General features: G+C 39.0%; 1 protein-coding gene across 1 annotated transcript in view; it reads left to right on the top strand.

The window, feature by feature from the left end:
- LRRC1 (leucine rich repeat containing 1) overlaps positions 1 to 20,904 on the top strand; it is a 70,136-nt gene that overhangs the window by 24,297 nt on the left and 24,935 nt on the right. The window contains exons 3-4 of the mRNA XM_053939523.1: positions 5,438 to 5,516; positions 8,675 to 8,764. Of these exons, the coding sequence (XP_053795498.1) occupies positions 5,438 to 5,516; positions 8,675 to 8,764 (169 nt within the window). The remainder of the gene's footprint in view (positions 1 to 5,437; positions 5,517 to 8,674; positions 8,765 to 20,904) is intronic.

Genomic DNA, 20,904 nt, shown 5'->3' with positions numbered 1-20,904 from the left:
AGCTGGGCTTTCTAGCTGGAGAGCCCTTCAAAAAGACAAACAAATGCTTGCAGCACAAATTCCCACTTGAAAGGTATTTGACAAAGTGGGCAGTTTCCTTCCATGTTTAGTAGAGGGAGGAGAGAAGGAGAGCAGGGCTGGAAAACTGAGTTTTTCCAAGGGCAGGCTTCTCAGAGATCCCTCTAGAAGGTGGGTGGCACAGAGGAACATCCCTGGAAGTGAAAATAGAACCTTAAGGCTCCTAAATCATTTGACTGTTGCAGTCCTTAATGCTTCAATGGGCCTTTTGTGTGTGTTGGGTGTATGTGTAAATACCATAGTTGATAATGTATATTATACATGTGAAAAGAGGAGGATGAAAAATAGTCTGTGTATTGAATTGGATGAATGAGACCTGGTTTGCTGCTGGTTATCTCTCTTGAGGGATAATGCTGCATGGATTCACAGTCTTTGAGTCTAGAATGGGCTTCCTTGGGTATAAATTTGGTGTAAACTAATCAGCTGCTGAATTACTACTAGTTGCCAAGCAGTTAAAGGTGTTCTGTTGTATGTAAAAGTGCTGTATATACATCTTGGTGGACTTTCCACTATGACCAGGTAAATCAGGTCTGTTCAGCTGATCTTGGCTGGGGTGTATGCAGTGTGTCAGCTCCAGTGCTTCTAACACACAGTGCTCTGTGTTGCCTTCATAGCTGGAAAATATGACTGCATCCAGCAGTTGCTCCCTGAAGGACTCTTGAGTGTGGTAGACTCTCCCTGAGGAATGTGGGGCATCTCTCATATCTGAGAATTCAGCAAAGTTCTTGCAAAAATATTTTTTTTACTTTTACTCTTTTACTCAAGAGTCACTGTTTGAGTAGCACTGGTTTGGCAGCCCTGTCACAGCCTAGGACTTTCCTGGCCATTGCTGCTGTGATATTGATTAGGTGTTGGAAATGATGTTCAATGTTGCAGGATGTACAAGGGATGCTGGCTGTAGTGTAGCCTTTGTCTAGATGCAATATTATCAGTTCTTGAAATTTAATACAGAATGCTGGAAAGATGTCCCATACAAAAATTTTATCAGTTTAAAAACAACCCTCCCAGCCATTAGAGGAAGAAAAGTGGGGGAATGTGGATTGAGTGATGTAACTGTTGTAAAGACCTTCAAAAAAAAAAAAAAAGGGGGGGGGTAGGGAGGAGGAAAGGATTATCATCAATCAGAAGGAATTTTAGAATTTCCTTATCTAGGCAGTACAGAATTCCCTAGTGTCAAACTTACTTCTAAAGTTACTTGTACAGGGCTTGCTAAATTGTTAGCAAATGCTTGTGCAAACTCTAACAATAAACATATAAACATCTGATGAGATGTTGGATGGAGAAGGGGACACGTGCCCTCTTGTATACATGACTGCTGAGCTTGATTTTGATCCACTGCTGCTGCCACAACTTCCTTTCTGCTGTCAGTGTATCTGTACTGTCACACGTCACAGGGCTTATGTTTGGTTTATGGCTTTATTATTAGCAGTGCTGCACAATCTGCATGCCAGAACATCTGGGGCATCGTGTAAATGCAGAGCATTCATCAGAGTGTAGCATTAGAAGAATCCTAGATATTTAAGTAGGATTTGAGCTGGTTATCTAGCAGTGGCAAGAAAAGTATTGAACCTTACTGTTGCTGATATTGGCAGGTATATACATGTTAATGTCTGTAACAAAATCGAGTACTCAACACTAATGGTGAAAGGTTCTTAATTCATCAGGAGACACAAGGACTTCTTTATATATTTTAATATCCTCTGCTGCATTCCAATTGATTATGTCAGTGGTTTTATTATGTACCATTATCTTCTCTGCTACAATTATCACTCAATTTTTTTTGTGATATAGTAAAATGTGCCTCTTCTCTTCTGAATTCATTTATCCAATGCAATGTTGCACTAGTCTTCACATGTAGCGATAAAGTATCTTAACTTGTGTTTTGCTTGAGAAATCTTTTTAAGATGCTTGGCAATGAAAATGAGTTACTTTTCAACCTTTCTGAATTCAGTAAGTGTATAATGATCCTTGCTTCAGTGAGCTGCACTGAATTTTTGTCCATCCTTTTGTCCAGATAGGCAGAGGAGAGAAACGAATAGTGAAAAAGAATCAAGTGAGGGGGAGGAAAATACACTTTACAAAATCAGAGAATGGGTAATACTGGAAAGGATCATAGTGGATCATTGATCCAACCTCCCTGCTCAAGCAGGGATTATCCTAGACCACATTGCACAGGATTGTGTCCAGCTGATTCTTGAATATTTCCAGGAAGAAGACTCCACAAGCTCTCTGGGCAATCTGTTTCAGTGCTTTGGTCACCTGCACAGAAAAGATGTTTTTCCTTATAGTCAGGTGGAATTTCCTGTGCATCAGTTTCCATCCATTGCTTTTTGTCCTATTGCTTGGCACCACCAAGAAGAGCCTGGAATCATCCTCTTGACACCTTCCCTTCAGATACTTGTAGACATTGATAAGTTCCCCTCTCGGTTATCTCTTCTTGAGGTGAGCTGGCCCAGGTCCCTCAGTCTTTCTTGGTAAGACAGGTGCTCCTATCCCTTAATCATCTTTGTTGCCCACTGTTGGAGCTGTTTCAGGAGCTGCCTGTCTTACACTGGGGAGCCCAGAATGCAACACAACTCTCCAGGTGTGGATTCACAGCTCAGTGAGTTCTCTGTCCCCTTCACTGGCCATTCATTCAGTCTGCACCTACTCCGTTTCCCTACAAGGTTATTGTGGAAGACAGTGTCAAAAGCCTTGCTAAAGTCCAAAGAGACAATATCCATTGCTCTTTCCTCATCCATCCAGATTCATTGTGGAAAGCCATAAATTTCATCAGGTGTGAATCCATGCTGACTATTCCTGATCACCTTCTTGTCATCCATTTGGAGGGATTGAGGTGAAGCTGGCAAGCCAGCAGTTCCTTGGGCCCTCCTTCTTGCTTTTTTTGTAGACTGGGCTGATATTTGCTTTTGTCCAATCCTCAGACACTTCTCTTCATCCCCATGACCTTTCAGAGATGATCATGAGTGGCCAAGCCATGGTGTCCACCAGCTCCCTCAGCACGCGTGAACGTGCACCAACAGGGCTCTTGCATGTGTGGAAGTCAAGTCTGCCTAGGTGTTCTCTAACCCAATGCCTCTTGACCACGGAAAAGTCTTCCTTCCAATATTGCTTTACCCTGGTCTCCTGGACAGAGACTATGGGGAAAAAAACCCCAAAAATAAAATTTCTCTTGTTTTTGGTGTGTCTGTTTGCATTTCTTATTGAAGAGTTTTGCTCATGTAGTGACTTCATAGTCTGGGAAAGCACATTTTATTTGCAGAACAGATTCAGTAATTTGCAAATGCATCCAAACTATATGCAGTACCTATACGCATTATTGCAAATGGTATCTTATATATACTGGAGTAAATTTTTCCTTACCTTGGATAATTGTTGGCTTTTACAGATAGTATCTAATACTATTATAACAGAAAAAGCATGTCAAAATAGTTTTGCCGAGAAGGCATATTTTCTGGGTTTTGTAGTACATCACACAGAAGTACAAGAGAAACTATTTGCAGCATGGCAGTGAAACTATATTTTGGTGGAGGAAATCAGTAGCATGATTAGTTTTAGAAACTTCTGCATTGAGGATTTATCTTCTGCTTTATATGTTACATTTTTCTATGTATATATTTTTTTCCCCAAACAAATGAGGGTAGTTATTTTTACTTCAGCTTTACTTTTTGTTGTTTGCTTGTTGGTTTGTTTTTAATCAGTGAGAATGATTGTCATGCTAAAGCGTGTATCTCTGTGTGAAAGGGTTGTGTGTGTACATAAATGCATTTTAAAGTTTGTGGATGCTGGCTTGGTTGCAAAGAAATAAGTAATTCTCAGTCCTGAGAAGCTTTGAAATAGAGATGTCCTTTTCAGAACATTTCCAGCTAATTCCCAAGGAAGAATAGCATGAAGACTAGATAGTGGATGACACATTCTTTACTTGCTGTTGGTTAGCCAAGTTCAGCGTCAGTATTTGTTGTTGTTGTAATGCAAGATAAAAGTTCCAGTGTCTATTTGACTAGATTTAGATGAGATTTTAGGAAGAAATTCACTGCTGTGAGGATGATGAGGCACTGGAAAAGGTTACCCAGATAAGCTGTGGATGTTCCATTCCTGGAAGTCTTCAAGGCCCGGTTGGATGGGGCTTTGAGCAACTGTGTCTAGTGGAAGGTGTTCCTGCCCGTGGCAAGGGGGTGGGACTAGGTGATGCTTTTGGTGCTTTCCAACTCAAACCATTCTGTTCTAAGTTTGTTTCATTTTGTTCTAAGTTTGGAAGCATTCAAAATAGATGCTTTTGGTGAGATTACCTGGCAAGAGATGAACCTGGTGAGCAGGTCTTTCCTCTTTTCCACCCTTCTTTCTCCATCACATCTCTTTTGGGGAGAAAATCTGAAAAAAATGCATAGGTAGTCAATTCTGAGTTACTCAGCTAGGTAGGAAAATAACTAATTTCCATTTTTTTTTCAATGTATTTAGATCATACGTGGCTGGTGAGGTCAGTGGAAATAGCCGAAAACTTTGAAACAGAAGTCTGACCTTTACTTAAAATGTTACCTTTTTAAATTACTTTCAAAATCAATCATAAAGATTAATTTTGACATTCAGGGAAAGAAAAGATTTGTTTAATTGTTGCTGGATCTCAGTGACAGTAAACAGGTACTTAATCAGAAGACTCACAGCCTATTTGTGGATATTCAGTGTGCTGTAAGAGTGCCAGAAGACAATTTTATTTCTAAGACATACTTGACTTGAGTAGATATATGTGCTGTATTGAGGTTCCTTGAAAAAAAACACACTTTTTTCATGTACAAACATCTCTGTTTACTTCCTGGCAATGGTGTAGTAGCACTTATTTGTAACCCCATGGTGTAAATATAATTTTCGAATTACTTGGCTATGGTGTAAGGGAGGATGTTTCTGCTCCATGAGTGTATGTTACATGTGGAGAGACTTGCACATTCTCTTCTTTCTTCCACTGTTTTCCTTTCCCGTGTTCTTTCTTCCACTACAGAATGTGGGCATGTATTGATCAATTCACCAGAGGTTCAGATTATAATTAGCTCTTTAGGACAGCCCTCGCATATCGGTTGTCTGATTCTTTTGATGGGCAGAGTCCAATAAAGATCAGTCCAAGGACAGGTTAGTATTAGGAAGATGAACATGGAGCAGGAGGGGAAAATGGAGTGTGAAAAAGCACAAAATGGGTCTGCTTCTATAGTTCTCTAATTGGACAGGGAGCAGTCTTGCATGTTGAAATGTCTTGAAAGATACCAAGATAACTCCTTGCAGTAGTGAGTTACTGTCATTAAGCAATAATTTCAATGCAGTTGCAGTACAGTTACTGACATTTTTTTTCCTTTTTTTCTTTCTTCTGCAGATATTCCTGAAATACCAGAAAGCATCTCATTCTGCAGAGCACTACAGGTAGCAGATTTCAGTGGCAATCCACTGACTAGGTAACTTTACCTTCTTCTTAGTACATGATATACAAGAATTGCAATCTTGCTGTAACAATTACAATTTTAAATAAACCCTTAAAAACTGTGACCTAGACTCTGTGTAATATTGTCAACAGTGTTTGTTTCTGTCAGGGACTGCAGCAAAAATTCAGATAAAAAAAGTGATGTGCATCTCTCTTTGGGTGGGGATTAAATTTGTTAGCCAACCAGAAAAATCTGATTTGGTAAATCTGATTGTCTATAAAATTATTTTCATTCCTTTTCTTAAATGCATAGGAAAACCATGTTCATACTTGGGAAAGATACAGTAATAGTTAGAGCGAATGAATTGGCACAAACCCAGGTGCCTGACAATTTGGAATAGACTTTAGATCAGCTGCTGCAGATAATGGCTTTTACTAATGATTAAAGCTGGGGCTAGCATTTCATCACCCTGCCGTCAATTGGGACACAGTGACATGCAGTAACACGAGGCAGAAACACACTCTGTCGGTGGCTGCTGCGTCTGCTGCCAGCCTGTGTTCTGATCAGCTGAGGTTTGGAGGTTATGCACACTTTTAAAATGGAAGAGGAGTTTTATTTACAATTCTCTGTTCTATTTGCTAAATAATTTGGAATTTATGTAATAAAATGAGGGTGGAACTGGCAAAGAAGAGGTTATTTGCTAGTTAAAGCCTTTGAATACTATTTGGAGAACTATTTCTTAAACCAGCCGTTGCCACAGAGCTCCTTTGTGATGCTGAGCAAGTCACATAAGCCAGAGTGTTCACAGTGGGTACTCACTGACCTGCTTTGCTTTGTACTGAGATGGCCAGATACTTGCAGGGTTAGCTGGCTGGCTGGGCTGCTGCAGTGCTAACAAACAGGAGTCTGTACGAGCTTAAGCCGCTCCAGTGGTTTTGCAAGACTGCTTCTCCCACGTGTACAGCTCAGATTCTTCAGAAGTGTGCTTTGAATATTGCCCATAGTGCCTCCTAAGTTCTCTGAAAGTCACATCACTGAGCATTAAAGGGACACTTGTGATCTTAATCCCCGTGGCTCTGTAGCTTATTTATCTAGTGAGGATAATAATACCACAAAAATCCAGCAAAGCAAACTGAGGCTGAACTGATGTTTAGATACACAAGTGGTGAGGGTCACTGAGCAGCTTTTTTCCAGGCATCAGTTGCAGTGTATAAAACTCAGATCTGTGTCTTGTGGTATTGAAATCAAAAGTGTCAGTAGTAGTGTTCTAGTTATCCTCCTTCATTCATTCTGTGTGCTCAGTAAGGCCTGAGGCCTGAGTAATCTGTTTCCTTAAACAATACTGTAATGCACAGCTACGGCTTTGTGGAATTCACAAAAGAGTTTTTCAGTGATGTTGAAATAGATCTCATAACTCTGTGTTGATAATTTAAGGGAATTCTAAAAATCCTTGATAAGTGGCTCCAAAGTGTTTGCATGCCCTGGAAAACATCACTCCAAGCAGTTCAAGTTAGAAAGCACAGATTCCAGGAACTGCTGATGTATGGTTGCCAGGTATTTCTGTGATGAGATCCAGAATTTCAGTTTTACCTATAAAATAGCATGTAAGTTTTTGCACTGATTTGCCCAGGCAAAGTGGGAAAGTCAGTTATTTTTGTGTAATATTTTGGAATATTTTTTTAGCCATTAATTCTTGTCCTTATTTCCTCTAAGTTTAAAAGCTAGTTGGAGATCTTTGCAATCAATGTCCTACCACTAATGCAATATGTTGCCTCATTGTCAAACTTAAATAACTGATGAAAATGAGCATGGCAGACCGTTTTCCCAGCTGTTTTCAGATTATTTCAGGTTTATATATTATTTATATCATTAAAAAACAGATGCATTTATTTATTAATACACATGTAGAGATTTATTACAGGTATGGAAGTCCACTGCCTGCTGTAGAGAGAATAGAATAGTTCTAGTTGGAAGGGACCTATAGTAATTATTGAGTCCACTTACCTGTTAACATCAGGGCTGAGCAAAAGACAATCAAACCATTTAACTCCACTCTTAAACCTGTTAGAGTCTAAATGGTAATGAGAGTCTAAAAGCTCCCAGTGGAGCTTTTGAAGTTCCATTTTGAAGATATTGAGCATCTTATGTTAATAAGGTCCAGAATATGAAGCAGTGCAGTACAGAATCGATCACATGAAAACTCCCTCTCGCCCCGCACTGTGATTTACCTTTTTCCTTCTCCCCATCCCCCCTGTGCAGAGTTGTATTTCTCTGTTGCTGTGTCTCCATTTGGCAAGTTGCCTGCAGGTCATACCCTGTGCCTTGAACTGGGTGATGGGAAGAGCAGGAATCAAACCAAAGCTGTAGAGCTTGATCTTAGGTTGTATACTCTGGGGGTTGAGCAGAGGTTGAGTGGCTGGATCAGGGCCAGGGGCTTCTTCTTCTTTACCTAATTGGCTCCCTTACCTCATCCTGTCTCTTGTGCAACTGCAAACTGAGCTTCTTGGTATTGCCAGTAAGCAGCAGTGGCACAGGAGCCCCTCAGTGTGAGGGAATGGAGAGCCACACCTTGCAGAAGACCAGCTGGGTGATGGACCTAAGGGCTTTGGGAACTTTGGAAGTGTTCTGCATGTGACTGCATTTTATAGGGTAAGAAGAGGGGGTTATTGTGTTGTGAACCAGTAAATGTGAAATGCTGTAGCAGCAGAACATTGTCTTCATAGTGAATAGCATGTTTCTTCAAAAAAGCAGCAATTGAAGAGCAGCCTAGCAGCTAGTACAAAATGGCCATGCTATAAATAACTGGAGCCTGAATATTAATAAAATTTAATCATTTTACCGTTGGTTATACAGGAAAATAATAGTAAAAAAGTTTGTGGTGTTTTTTTTTTTAATGTGTTTGATTTTATTTTTCAGTTTTGTGAAAATGCTTAAAATGTTCTCAAGCCGTATAGCATTTTGAAGTTGTAAATTGGGTGCAGGGAAAAGAGTGGTATATCACCTGTTTTTTGTCACAGAATAAACTTTAAAGTCCCTAAATAATGGGTGTTTTTTTATGATCCTTAGAATTTTCTAGGAGTCATGCTAGAATCTGGGCTTTCCTCCCTCTGTGTGTATTTGCTAAATAAAGTCTTACTCACATGAAAGAGAGTACTTCTGGAAGTCCTTGATTTGCATTAATATCTCCATAGGTTGCCTGAAAGCTTTCCTGAATTGCAGAATCTGACATGTCTTTCAGTAAATGACATCTCTCTGCAAGCACTACCTGAAAACATTGGGAAGTAAGTTCTTGGCACTTTATTACTTTTTAAATTTATTTTTTTCTTTATTGTTGCACTTCTTGTATAATTGACTCACATAATTATATTTAATACAACTATAAAATTATTTACAGGTCTACCCTTATTTTTTCTATTCTTTCAAGTTGAAGGGAGCTGTTTAAAAAAACCCTAAAAAATGGCATTTTCTCTTGCCATTAGCAGGTTAATGCAGAACCTATAGTGTGTATGTGTACAGTTAACTCTGTTCTTTAGGATTTAAAATAACTTTGAATTTTAGATGCAAAATTAATTTGGTGTTTTGTCATGCTGATCTGACCTTTTGCTTTCCTAAGTAGACCATTGATCCATTATTGTGAACATGTCAGATGGCTTGCAGCTTAGCTCAAAACCAGGCAATTGCTGGCACAAGAACAGATGGGTAAAAGCTGGCTGTGATCAGGATGGAAATTTAGAAGCTTCCTAACTAGCTGTGGGAGCAGTCTGCTTTTGAAAAAACTTTAGTGGGAGTTGTGGAGATGAAAACTCATAGAACAGCTCTTAAGATGAAATTTTATACATTTTTAAGATGTTTGTTCAGTCTGGAAGGTAGATCAGTGTTGCAAGGAGAGACTTTCAAAGTGGAAACACGTGGAAAGTGAAGTGAACAATATTTATGTGCCTCCTTTTGACTGAAATAAACATCCACACTGTCAGATGGGAAATCTCTTTCCCCTTAGTGGAGAGAAGGGTGTCTCTTCCAATCTGAGGGAGAAGTAGTAGTCCCATGTCTCCTCACTTAAATATGACTGTGCTGATTCAGCTCATCTAGCCCAGCTTCCTTCTGCCCTGTCCCTACGTGGATGCCTAGTGAGGGTTTAGAAGAACACTGTGTGTGTGTGTGTGTGATGATTCTTTTTTCCATCCCCTGGCTGCTTCTGGTTCAGAGGATTTCCTGAGCTTTGGATTTTGGTTTGTCTAACTGATAGCCCATAATGAATATCTTTTGTGTACTTGTCCAGTTTCTCCTTGAGCATATGTAGACATCTTTAGTATTCTCTCCTGGCAAATGGCTGCATACAACTATTACCCATTTTACTGGTTTGTTTTAGTTCAGTAAAATCCAGATGTTTCTAAACAGAGGAGTCCTGCAGAAAGGATCTTAATCATAAGAGCTCCTGCAATGTAGTCAAGTTCAGACTGGCATTACTTTAGCCACTTCCCATGGGTATGAAAGCTCTCAGCTGGCACCACACCAGCTGCAACAGAAGTGGAAAATATCTTTTGAAACCTCCCGCAAGCACTAACAGGTACAGATAGTTGGTGCCCAGTGACTAGGGCAGAGTCTTACCTAAAAATTGCATGGGCCAGGACTTTTGTGATATTCTTCCTTCACTGTAAAAGTTCACATAACTTTTCATGCAGCTTTTTCAGCACTGGCAGCTAAGAAGAGGCCTGTTCAGGCTTTGCATTTACTGAAAATCTAGGCAAAAAATTTGGGATCCTGCCTGATTCTGAAAATAAATACAAGAAACATGACAAGCACGATTCCCAAAGGCATGGTGTGGACTGCTGCTTCGCAGACAGTAGCTGCAGGAAGGTTGTTGGCTTCCCTGAGAGCTCACTGGCTGTGGTGGCTCTGGCTTCTTGATTGTTCTGCCTCTCATTTGGCAGTGAGAAATGGTAGCCTCTGTTTTGGAGCAGATGACTGGAAACAAGTATGGTTAAAATGGGGATACCAAAATTCGTAGTGATACTGATATGTGGAGCTGTGCAAGAAGGAAAGGTAAAAATTTGCCTCAGACTGATCCTAAGCAGTTTCAGCATGAGCTCTTATAGAACACAGCAATGCAACCCAACCTTTTTTAAAGTCAGTATCTGATCCTTGATATTGAAACTAAAAATCTGCCATCCTCACTTGTGCCAGGAAGAGCCACAAGCTTGTCCTCATGGTCTTGGTGAGTCTTCCTGGAAGGATAGACTTTATTATTCAAGTCTGACAGGCCTGTTTTGCTCTGGGAAGTGTTCCCACATTAGCTGTTTAGGATATGAATACTGTATTTTTACAAAAACACTTTAATCTCATTATTAGAAACTTTTATTATCAGGTTTATATTTAAAGAAGCAGAAACAGATATGTGGGGCTGTTGTTTTTGCCTTATCAGGTATTTGAAATAGGTGGAAATATGTTGGGAAGTTGACAGGAAGCTTGGACTGAAAATGCATAGTTTCAAACTCAGAAGAATGATAATGTTGCATGAGGGAAACTCATGGGGTGTCCACCCAAAATGTAACTGTTCCTGAAGTCTGTTGAGGAATGTCCAACAGAGAGATCCTATCTGATTCCAACTTGAAATTATTGGGAAGTCTTGTAGTGAACTGGAATTGCAGCCTGAAGTCCTTATGGATCACTTCTGACAGTGAATTTTACTGACTTTTTAGCAGTAGATCTCTAAGTAAGAATTTTTTTTTCAATCTGGCTACCAACAAGTGCAACTGTCCTATTTTAGTTGGCAAAATTTTCATCATTTAATGCAAGTGAATTTAATGGTGCTGCCAATCACCTTGTATTTGGTAAAAGCAGTGAGATGCTCTGTGGCTTTTGCAAAGGTAAAAACCACAAACTTGTACTTGTTCCTTCCTTTGTTCTTTATCTGCTGGGACCCCATTCCCCCAATGCTGGGAATTGAAAAGTAGTGCTAATTTTGTTTTTCTGGCTGAGCAGACTAAGTAAGTCTGTAAAAGGTGCTTGGATATGTTTGCAAATGCCTTACTGGAGTTTGATTATGCTTTGGATAATCATGTTTTTATTTGATGGAATAGGCTGGACCAATGTGCTCTATATCTGCCAAATAGTAAGCAAACAAATATATACTGGTAGTTATTCTACTATAGTTGGACTTGTTCAGGGAAAAATTTGAAGTCCCGTGCTTGCTGTAGGTCTTCTGGCCACTAGAGTATGTGAAAACTTGGGGAAGTGCATCCTAATTGCTTACAATCTTGTGGTGCTGTCTAGGAAACTGCCTAATACAGCCAGTGAAATCTCTAACTCAGCTTCATGTAGTACAGAGATCAATATGTACTTAGTGTCTCTTTTTTCTTTTTTTTTCTTTTTTTTTTTTTAGCTAAAAAATACCTTATAATCTTGTGGTGATGGAAATTTGCCCTTAAATGGGGAAAGCAGCAAAAGCAATGGCAAATCTTTTACAAACAGCAGTACTTTAATGTTAGTAAGTTCTTAGTAATGGCAGATAATAGACCTGAATTGCCTTTCCCTGAAGCCTTAGTGGAAGTGTGTCTTCCTTGTGAATTCAGATCTCCAGTCTGTTTTTCCCATGGTCTGATGTATGAGTGCCAGAGTTCAGCTTCACTGTCCCAGGCCAGTGTCTGAACTTGTTCAAACTACTGATATGTAGAGTTCATCAGTACTTTTACTGTGCTGTTAAGCATTCTTCTGCGCAGATATTTTATATTTTATTTTCCTTTGTATTGCCAAAAGGAGTATATAAAGTACTTTCAATTGGATGTTTGAAGAACATAGGCAAGGCTTTCCTTGAACCTTTTGTCTTTCCTCTTGCTTATGCATAGCCATGCTCTGAGTATGTCAACTTTTCTTCCACTGTGTGACCACTCAATTGGCTTTTCTGTGTGCCGTTTTTTCTTGCTGGATTAAACTCACTTCTTTTAAGCTCATGTATTGTTTCAGGGCTTTCTAGAAAGATGTGTGATGAACACAAGACTGGATAACAGACTAGATGTCCTAATATTACCAGTGCTGCTTTTTGTGTTTCTCTGTGATTCTCTTAACTCGTGGTTTGGTTCCTATCTGGAGTAAAACAGTGAATGCTAATGCATGGGAGATACTTAAACTGATAATTAGGTGGGTGCAGTTTGGAGCAAGACTTGTCCTGTTGGCTAGTTGAACCATTTGGAGAAACAAGTCACACCATTTAAGCTGTGAGTAGGAGTGTCTTTTACAGCCTTTCTCAGTCTAATGAGAGCAAGTCTAATTTCCTTGCCTATTCTGCAGGGCCGTCTGTGTCTAGAGCTGCCCAACAAGCAGGCATAACCTGTTCCTCCCAGCGTGGGTAACATTTAGGAATTTCCCTTTGCTTCTAGGATTATTTTTCTTCAATACTTCCTTATTCACATAGCAGCCAAAACACAGGGCATAACTTTTTCTTGAAATTGAAAAATCAGAGTATTTGTACTTGTAAGGATATTTGAATAAATTGGGATGTCTGTGAGGCTTCCTAGGGCATGTCTTATAATAATAGCATGAATATTCCAGCACCTTTCTTGTCCATATGTGTTCATTCTGTAGTATTGGCTTCAGGCCACTGTAATATTGGCTTTTTACCAGTAAAGACCGATGATTTTAGAGCTTTGTGTAGTGGTCTTCTGGCTTAATGTCTAGAAAGAGAAGAGAGATTGTGTCAGCTCTGTGTGTTTATTATTTATTTGTGGTTCTTAGGTTTGAATAAGATCCAGGTACCTTCTTCGGAAAGTCTTTTATGTGTCTGTAAAGTTTAATCTAGCATTGGACTCTCAGAACAGTGCTCCATGAGGAATTGGCCTTAGCTGAAAAAATAGTCTGTTCAGCATGAAATGCATATCTGAAAAAGACAGTTATCTGTCACATTCTGTAAGGGTAGCAAAATCAACAAAATTCTTAAACAGCTGAAGCAAAGGGCAGAGCTTCACTAGTGTGTTTTAAATTATGATTGAAGACCTGCTGCCCATTGGCACACCAGACACCTAACTCATATCCAGTTTTTAGCTGTCACCATTTTTTCAGTCTTGTCTGTGCCTGGGAAAGATAAAGATTACCGGATTACTTTTTTTTTTTTTTTTTTTGGGCTCTTAAGCTTTAAAGTAAAAGATTATTCATGACTGGCAGGTAGGGTATTTTGAAAGTTCCCTACATGGCAGATAAAAAAAGCTTTCCTCTGCTATGCACAATCTTTATTCCTCCCTAAAAATGCACAGATGGTCTCCTACTTGGATATGATTTCAAAATCCTGAGGATTCAACAGAAGATCACAGAAATATAATGATTTGTAGTATCCCCATCATTCACAGTTTCCCCCTCCCCCCAGTCCCTTTTTTTAAAGACAATTGCACAATCAGTGATGCAAGAAAGTAGCAGAGCTTTATTTTAGCTTCAGAAACTTTTGATGTGGGGAGGGGTGAATTTCTTTAGATGTGAAGGATATTCTGATGCTGATGACTGATGAGTCTGGTTTACCCCCAAGCTGCAAGCAGGCTGAATGGATCTGTGGAACGTTACTACTGAAAGGGAATTACCAGGTAAGCAGAGATACTTTCCTCTTACATTTGCAGCTAGCAGGTAGAATGCTGAAATAGGCATTTCATTATGAAAGTGAACATAATGAAAAGAATAGAACAAATGTTGCTGTGCTTTAGGAGCTTTTTTTGCAGAAGGATTTGTTACAGGCATGCTTTTCAACAGTCATGGAACCACAAGAACCCAGAGATTTCATGATAGTCACTGAGGGTGATGGTTTTGCATATATATGTTTAATTCTAGAGGTTTTGAAGTTTTCAACAGCTTCTGAAACAGAATCTCTAATGTTGATCATGGAAGAAGTAGCTGGAGAATAAAAGATCTTCAAAAGCAAGGGTGACCTGTTCAATACAGATGGTCCAGAAGCAGATCAGAATGGCATACTAATCCTTAGAATGGATTGCTGGGCCAGTCTGTGCCTGTGTTTTTCTTAGTGTATGCCTGGATGTTTCAAGTGTAGATTATGTATATGTAGGATCACACAGAATGGAAAATGTTCTTAAAATTGTGTGGAACAAGACAACTTAATTCTGTTTTCAGGTTTAGCATAATAATGTCTCATTAACATAGTCTTACATGATACAACAGAAGTGATGGAGAAGCTTATCTCACAAATACGTAGAAGGAGGACTATATGTAGGTGGTCTGGCTAGGCTGATATAAATAGTATTAAAAACTCCTACTGTGGCTTAACTGAGTTTAATATGGCAAGAAATATTTGCAGAGTTTGAGTAGGTAGAGCATTCAGTGTTAATCACAGCTGGTTGGTAAATGACAAAACTGAATGTTAAAAACGGAAGTTTATTTCAGGAACACTAGCAATGTAATAGTGAATACAGTGCCATCTGGCCTTCAAATAAGGGATGTTGCATCCTTTATGTTACACAAGAAAAAGATATTTAACATATATTTAGCAGTATTCTTTAAAAGTGAAATAATTCCATTTTTGTTTAAGTCATTGAAGATTGATGTTGAATGAGTGGACGATATTTTAAAAAGAAAAAATTTGTTGTAATAGTGGGCTGGCTTAGCCTTCTCCATCTATTTCTGTAGTCTTGATAAGCAAGTAAGACCAATTTAGACTGTAACACATTTAGGGAATTCCTTGGCCATAAAATGTAGAACTTTATTTTTAAAATTTGAATGTGACTTGTTCTACTGGCCATCTATTGAGGCTTTCCCTCAGTTAGGGATTGATAACAATGCCTTTTTATCCTGTTTTTACTTGTGGAAGATATGTAGCTTTTTATGAGCCAATTAATGGTATTGACAATTCAATTCAAGTAACTGACTATGCAAATGCACTTTTCTCTGACTTTCAGTCCGAGAGCCCTTGCTGTTAAAGTCCAGGATGACAAAATTGTGAACTTCACTTTTTTAGTCCCTATTTAAAATCAGTCTTCAGAAGGAGTATTTCCCCACCCTAATTTGTGTCCAATTCTCCCAGCTCTGTAGAAATTACAAATGTTAAGAACATAATCCTTAATTTCAGATATTGTTACAAGAATTACTGCTAGACTGCTGTTACGCTTATCAAACTCTAGAAGTAGACAGCTAAGGAAAGCCTCATGCCTTTCCCCTGAATGTTACACATTTAAACTTGAGAGAAAAGAATAATATTTAATTTAGATACAAGTTACATGAAGTTACTTTGCCTCCAAAAAGGAGGAGGAGGAGGAGGAAAGCTTTCAAAGATATTTCTGGAAGAATGGTCTTTAACAATACTGGTGAGACAAACTAACAATTTAATCAGAACCAAATCTAGTTACTTTTGCTTTCTAGTTGCTTTTCCAGCTTCTCTGGTATTCAGAGGTAGAACCACAGGACTTCATGTATATGAAGTTCAGTTTGTTTTGAAATAAGATAGTGCCCTCAATTAGGAAATTAATACTTCCTATAATATTAATATAATATTCCTATAATATCTATCTATAATATCTAGTCCTATAATATCTAGCTCATCTAAGAACTTTGGGTGTTCAGTACCTAAGAATTTGCATAAATCACTCTCCCCTATTGCATGGTGTGGGCAGCAGGTCTCTTTTTCAGTTGTGTCAGATTCATTTTACAAAAGTTCATCATTGCTCTTTTTTATCATTCACATTGTAAAACGAGTTTCTATGGGCAAAAAAGTAACCAGCTAAGGTCGGACTATTCTACTATTTGTAGGTTACCATATAATGGATATGAATTCCAAGGTTCTTTCATGGTAACTTTGTCTAATGACATGCTAGCACTATGCAGTAGTTGGAAGCATAATAAGCATGTAGTGTTGAACCTTACAAAAAAGGTGACAAAAGTGCATGCCTGTAGCATGCAGACCACCAACTATGTGGTTATGTGTTAAGAGACACTTAGTAATTTCTGGAAGCATAATCCTTCCTTATGTAGCCAAAACTGCTTTTGTTACATTGGAAATGTCATTACACCAAAAATCCACGTGGAGCTGGTTGTTCAGACACCAGCATTGTAATCAATGCAGGGAAGACAGGTTGCTGGCAGGTGTAGTACCTGGGTGAAATAAGGCAGACTCAGGGAAGAACTGAAGTGGTAATTAACTCTGGAAATGGGTACATGCTACAGGAGCTCTTGAAACAATCCAACTTAAAGCACCTAATTTGATAGAGTGGTTTGGGTTGGTTGGAAGGGACATTCAGAGATCATCTAATCCAACCCTTCTGTTGTGGGCAGAAACACCTTTCATTAGTAATGTGGTTGCTCAAAGTCCTTTTCTATCTGACTTTGGCTTCTAGGGAGGAGGCAGTTTCTCAGGGTGTCCAGTTACAGTATCTCGCTGCCCTCACTGTAAAAATTTCTTCTCCAGACTGAAAAATGCGAACCCTCTGAGCCTGTCCTCACAGGATAGGTGCTCTAGTCCTCTCATCATTTTTGTGGCCCTGCTCTAGATCTGCTCCAGAAGGACTGTGCCTTGCCTGTGCTGGGGCCCCTGGAGCTGGATGCAGTGCTCCAGGTGGGGTCACAGCAGTGCAGAATAGAATCACTTCCCTCAACCTGCTGGCCACACTGTTTTTTATGCAGACCAAGATGATGTGGTTGATGTAGCCTTGGGAGTTTGGACTTTTGGTCTTTTCAGGGTCTGTGTGCAGTTGAGGAAACAGTCAAGAGATGAGAAGAGAAAGAGGTTTTTTTTGGGAGTGACTTGGAACAGGAACCTATCCCAAAGGTGTATGCTGTACCTTCAAATACTTAGAGTCTGAGTAAGTGGTATTTTGAGAGCTGGCTAGTTATTGATTAACTCTGTCATTTTCCTGGAGAATAAAAGCTGCTAAACATCAGACTCAGTGCATTTTTGATCTGCAGCTGGAAGCCTTGTGGGATGGGAGTAGCTTACTAGGATTCTGTCACATGAGTGCGTAGTCATTTAACTGGGGTGTCCTGGGGCAGGGTCATACATGTTACTGGTAGTTTTATTTGGCCAGTGGAATATATTTAAATATGGCTAGTTTAATGCATTTTTATGCCCTTGTCAGAGTACCACAGTTACCTTATCTCTTGGAAGACCCTTGAATAGACAGAAAAACCATGTTCCTTTTCTGCCCAAAAATGGACAGTAAATTGCCTAGTTTAGACTCCTTTCCTTCCCAGTTTACTGTCGTGATGAATGTTTCAGTGTATTGCTGTATCTAAGGCAGGGTATCTAAGTATCAGTAATCTTCAGATGCTGACCCAGTGAACTGAAGTCCTTTGGAACTGGTGCACTGGTCAAAATGTGGACTTAATCTCTCATTTCTGTGTGCTGCATCCTGGGGCTGTGTTCTGGAGTCATTGCTGCTGCTACATAAAGAGTGTAATACCAGACCGTATTCAGAATCTATACTGTGTTCTCGCCATACCTATCCTTATTGTACAGGACCTTATCTTATTCTGTATAAATATGAGGGCTATGCCCATTCACCTGTGTTCCCCTTCTTTTTGCAGTTTTACAAACGTGTGAAAAAATTACAGTTGAGATTTTATATTCCCCTAACTAGCTGAAACTTGATGGAAGGGTGCAGATTGGGCCATGGATTTCTGCAGGTGCTTTATTTAGATCATCATCTCTTCCAACTTTGCTTCCTTATTTCCCAAAGCCTGTACTCTTGTCTTGCTGGCTTAGCTATGTGCTTTTGACATAAGGTGAAAAAGTGTAGCTTTCATTAATCAAGAGAAGGGCATTGTTCAGTTTTTATTGACTATGCATCTTCAACTTTTATATCAATTCTCTGTTGTTATCTGTCTTTGTTTTATCCTAGCTTTTCCCACATTTCACTTTCCACTTTTGTAATTTTAGCTTTTTTTTTCTTCCCACAAGGAAATAGCATATGTCTTATCATGCTTCCCAGTGCTTCTCTCAGAAACTTTTGCTGGTCTCTGTCAAGGGCTTGGAGCTTCTAGTCTTTTTGCAGGGACTGTGATAGAAATGGGGTGTGTGTATTGTTGTCTATTTGTTACTCTTAAGGCTGACTTTCTGTCCCCATGGATAGAGGAATATGCTGCAACTGTTCCTCAAGGTTAAAGTTCTAGGATAAACTCATAGCAGTTTTGTATTTTATAACTTTAAAAAACAAAGTACATTTAATGTGTGCTGTACACTGAAAATGTAATTTCATCCAGAGTAAGTACGGAACATCTTTTTTTTTCTTTTTTTTTTTTATTTTAACTTCAGTTATGTTTTTAACATGTTGCAGTGAATCTTTGTTGTTAGAGAGTCATCTGTCTATGAAAAGGTTGTTTTGTGGAACATGGTGGTGTGGATAATCTCATTGTAATCAATCCAAACTGACTTGCTTTGGAAGAAAAAGGACAACAGGCTTTGTTTCTGGTTTTAGCAGATGATTCTAGTCTACTCTTTGTTTTAGACTGCTGCAGTTGATGAAGGAATATTTGTGGTATTCCCTATCAGTAGATTGTGTTGAATTGCACGTTTCTCTTTCAAAACCTGACAGGAATGATCAGGAAAGACACTTGCAGCATTTTTGTTTGCTTTGTTGCTGTTAGTTTTGTTCTCAGTAATTGATTTCACATTCTCTTCATTTTTCTAGCTCACACAATGAATACCAATATCTACAGTTACTGTAGGTAGGGTGCTGAACAAGTGTATCTGGTTTATACTGAAATTTATACTGTTATTTTTAGCCATGTTGTACCTTTAAATTCAACTTGGTTCCAGCCTTACACCAGAAGTCATCTGGAATGCTGAGATGGAAAACTTGTAATTATTTCAGTTAACTTCATCATCTGCTTGGTTTGTCTGTTTCCTTGTGCACAGTAATTTCACACACGTGCTCAGTGTTTGAGGTCTGTGTGATAGCTTTTATAGTGAGCATTATTACAATTATTAATGCTTTTTACAAACTATGGTGAAATAATATAATCTGATAGTGGGGGGGGGGTTGTATGTTTGTTTTTTGTTGGTTTTTTTCCTCTTTTTGCTGTTGTTTTGTTTTTCTTTCTCCTTTAGAATATAAATTACATTTGCTTGTGCATTTTCTATTGGATTTTTTTGGAGGTAGTAAGGACTGTTTGTGGGAAAGCAGCCTGCAATGCTCTGTGGTGCGTTTGCATTTCTAAGTGCAGTTGGTGAACAGCTGCTGATGGATCTTTCTTTAGTCTGAGTAAATTGGATTGCTATTGCCTTTGTGTTTTATGGTAACTTCCCATGACTGATTTTTCTCTACAAGATGGAGATTAGAATTAGGGGAAGATTCTGAAATCAATAAGGAATGGCTTGCTTTAGTTCTTTTCAGGGACTTAAGAAATACTGGACTGACAGTGCACCTGTAAAATTAAGAGTGTAGGGAAAAAAGAAATTATTTCATTTAGTGTATCGTGAAAAATAGCTATTTGTAGCTGAGAAGAGGAAGGATTGCACTTTCTGGAGAGAGTGTTACTAAATCAGCAAAGATATTTGAAAAATAACAAGTCATGTAGAATTTTTCTTGCAAAAGACTTAAAATTGTGTTTCTTAACAAAACTTAAAGTCAGAAAAATGTTAGTAAATACACAATTTATTAAGAACCTGTTGGTAAATGTAAGGACGAGCTATACCTCCGCTTTTTAGTGTATTGGAGATTAGTGCTTCAGTGCATCAGCATGTCTTTCATACGATACTATTTTATATGATAGCTGTCACATTTTAGGTTGCAGCACATGGGTTTGCTGGGAGCCATTTCTGTAACTAATCAAGATTTAAGAATAATAAATGTCAAAATCCTTTCATTTTCTGACCTCTTTATGAAATGGATTCATCTTAAATACAGTATTTCACTCTAATGATTCAGCTTTGCTGGTTTGAACTTCTTAGACTTAGGTCTCTATATTGATGGGAAGCTTAATTTTGCTTATTGGGGTCTGCTTATATTGGATTTGGACTCAAGACCTTGGACGAAGTAGAAAGGATAAAGGAGTGTGGGGCAGTATCTTTTCTTTTGTTCCAGGGTGGAGTTAGGGTTGTGAGCATGGTGTGGTGAGAATCGCTGTAGAATAAATAAAGCATTTCTCCCTCAGTCCTTAGAGATGAAAACATAATCTGGCAGGTTGCTGACTCCCACAAGAAGAGAACCTAGGCTAGGACTGTGGTGGGCCACAGTCACTCTGCAAGGATGCTCACAAGGTACTCACAAGGTCACAGCTGCCAGTGAGTGAGTGCTCAGTGCTGCAGCACAGCTGCCTCCCTTGCACCTTCTTGGCAGCTGTCCTGGCCCAGGTGTTTAAGGGGATTTATTCTGTTTTGGACTGTGTATCTGTGTTACTGTCCTTGATAGGTTATTATTAAGCAGGATCAGTTTCTTGAGCTGATTCACTGGCCTGCCCCAATCTAATGATATGATGAGGCTGGTTAAGATGGTGGTTCCCA

The sequence above is a fragment of the Vidua chalybeata genome, chromosome 3 (genome assembly GCF_026979565.1).
Source record: "Vidua chalybeata isolate OUT-0048 chromosome 3, bVidCha1 merged haplotype, whole genome shotgun sequence".
NCBI classification, from domain to species: Eukaryota; Metazoa; Chordata; class Aves; order Passeriformes; family Viduidae; genus Vidua; species Vidua chalybeata.
The sequence above is the reverse complement of the archived record's forward strand: the minus strand, read 5'-3'. Positions and strand labels throughout refer to the sequence as shown.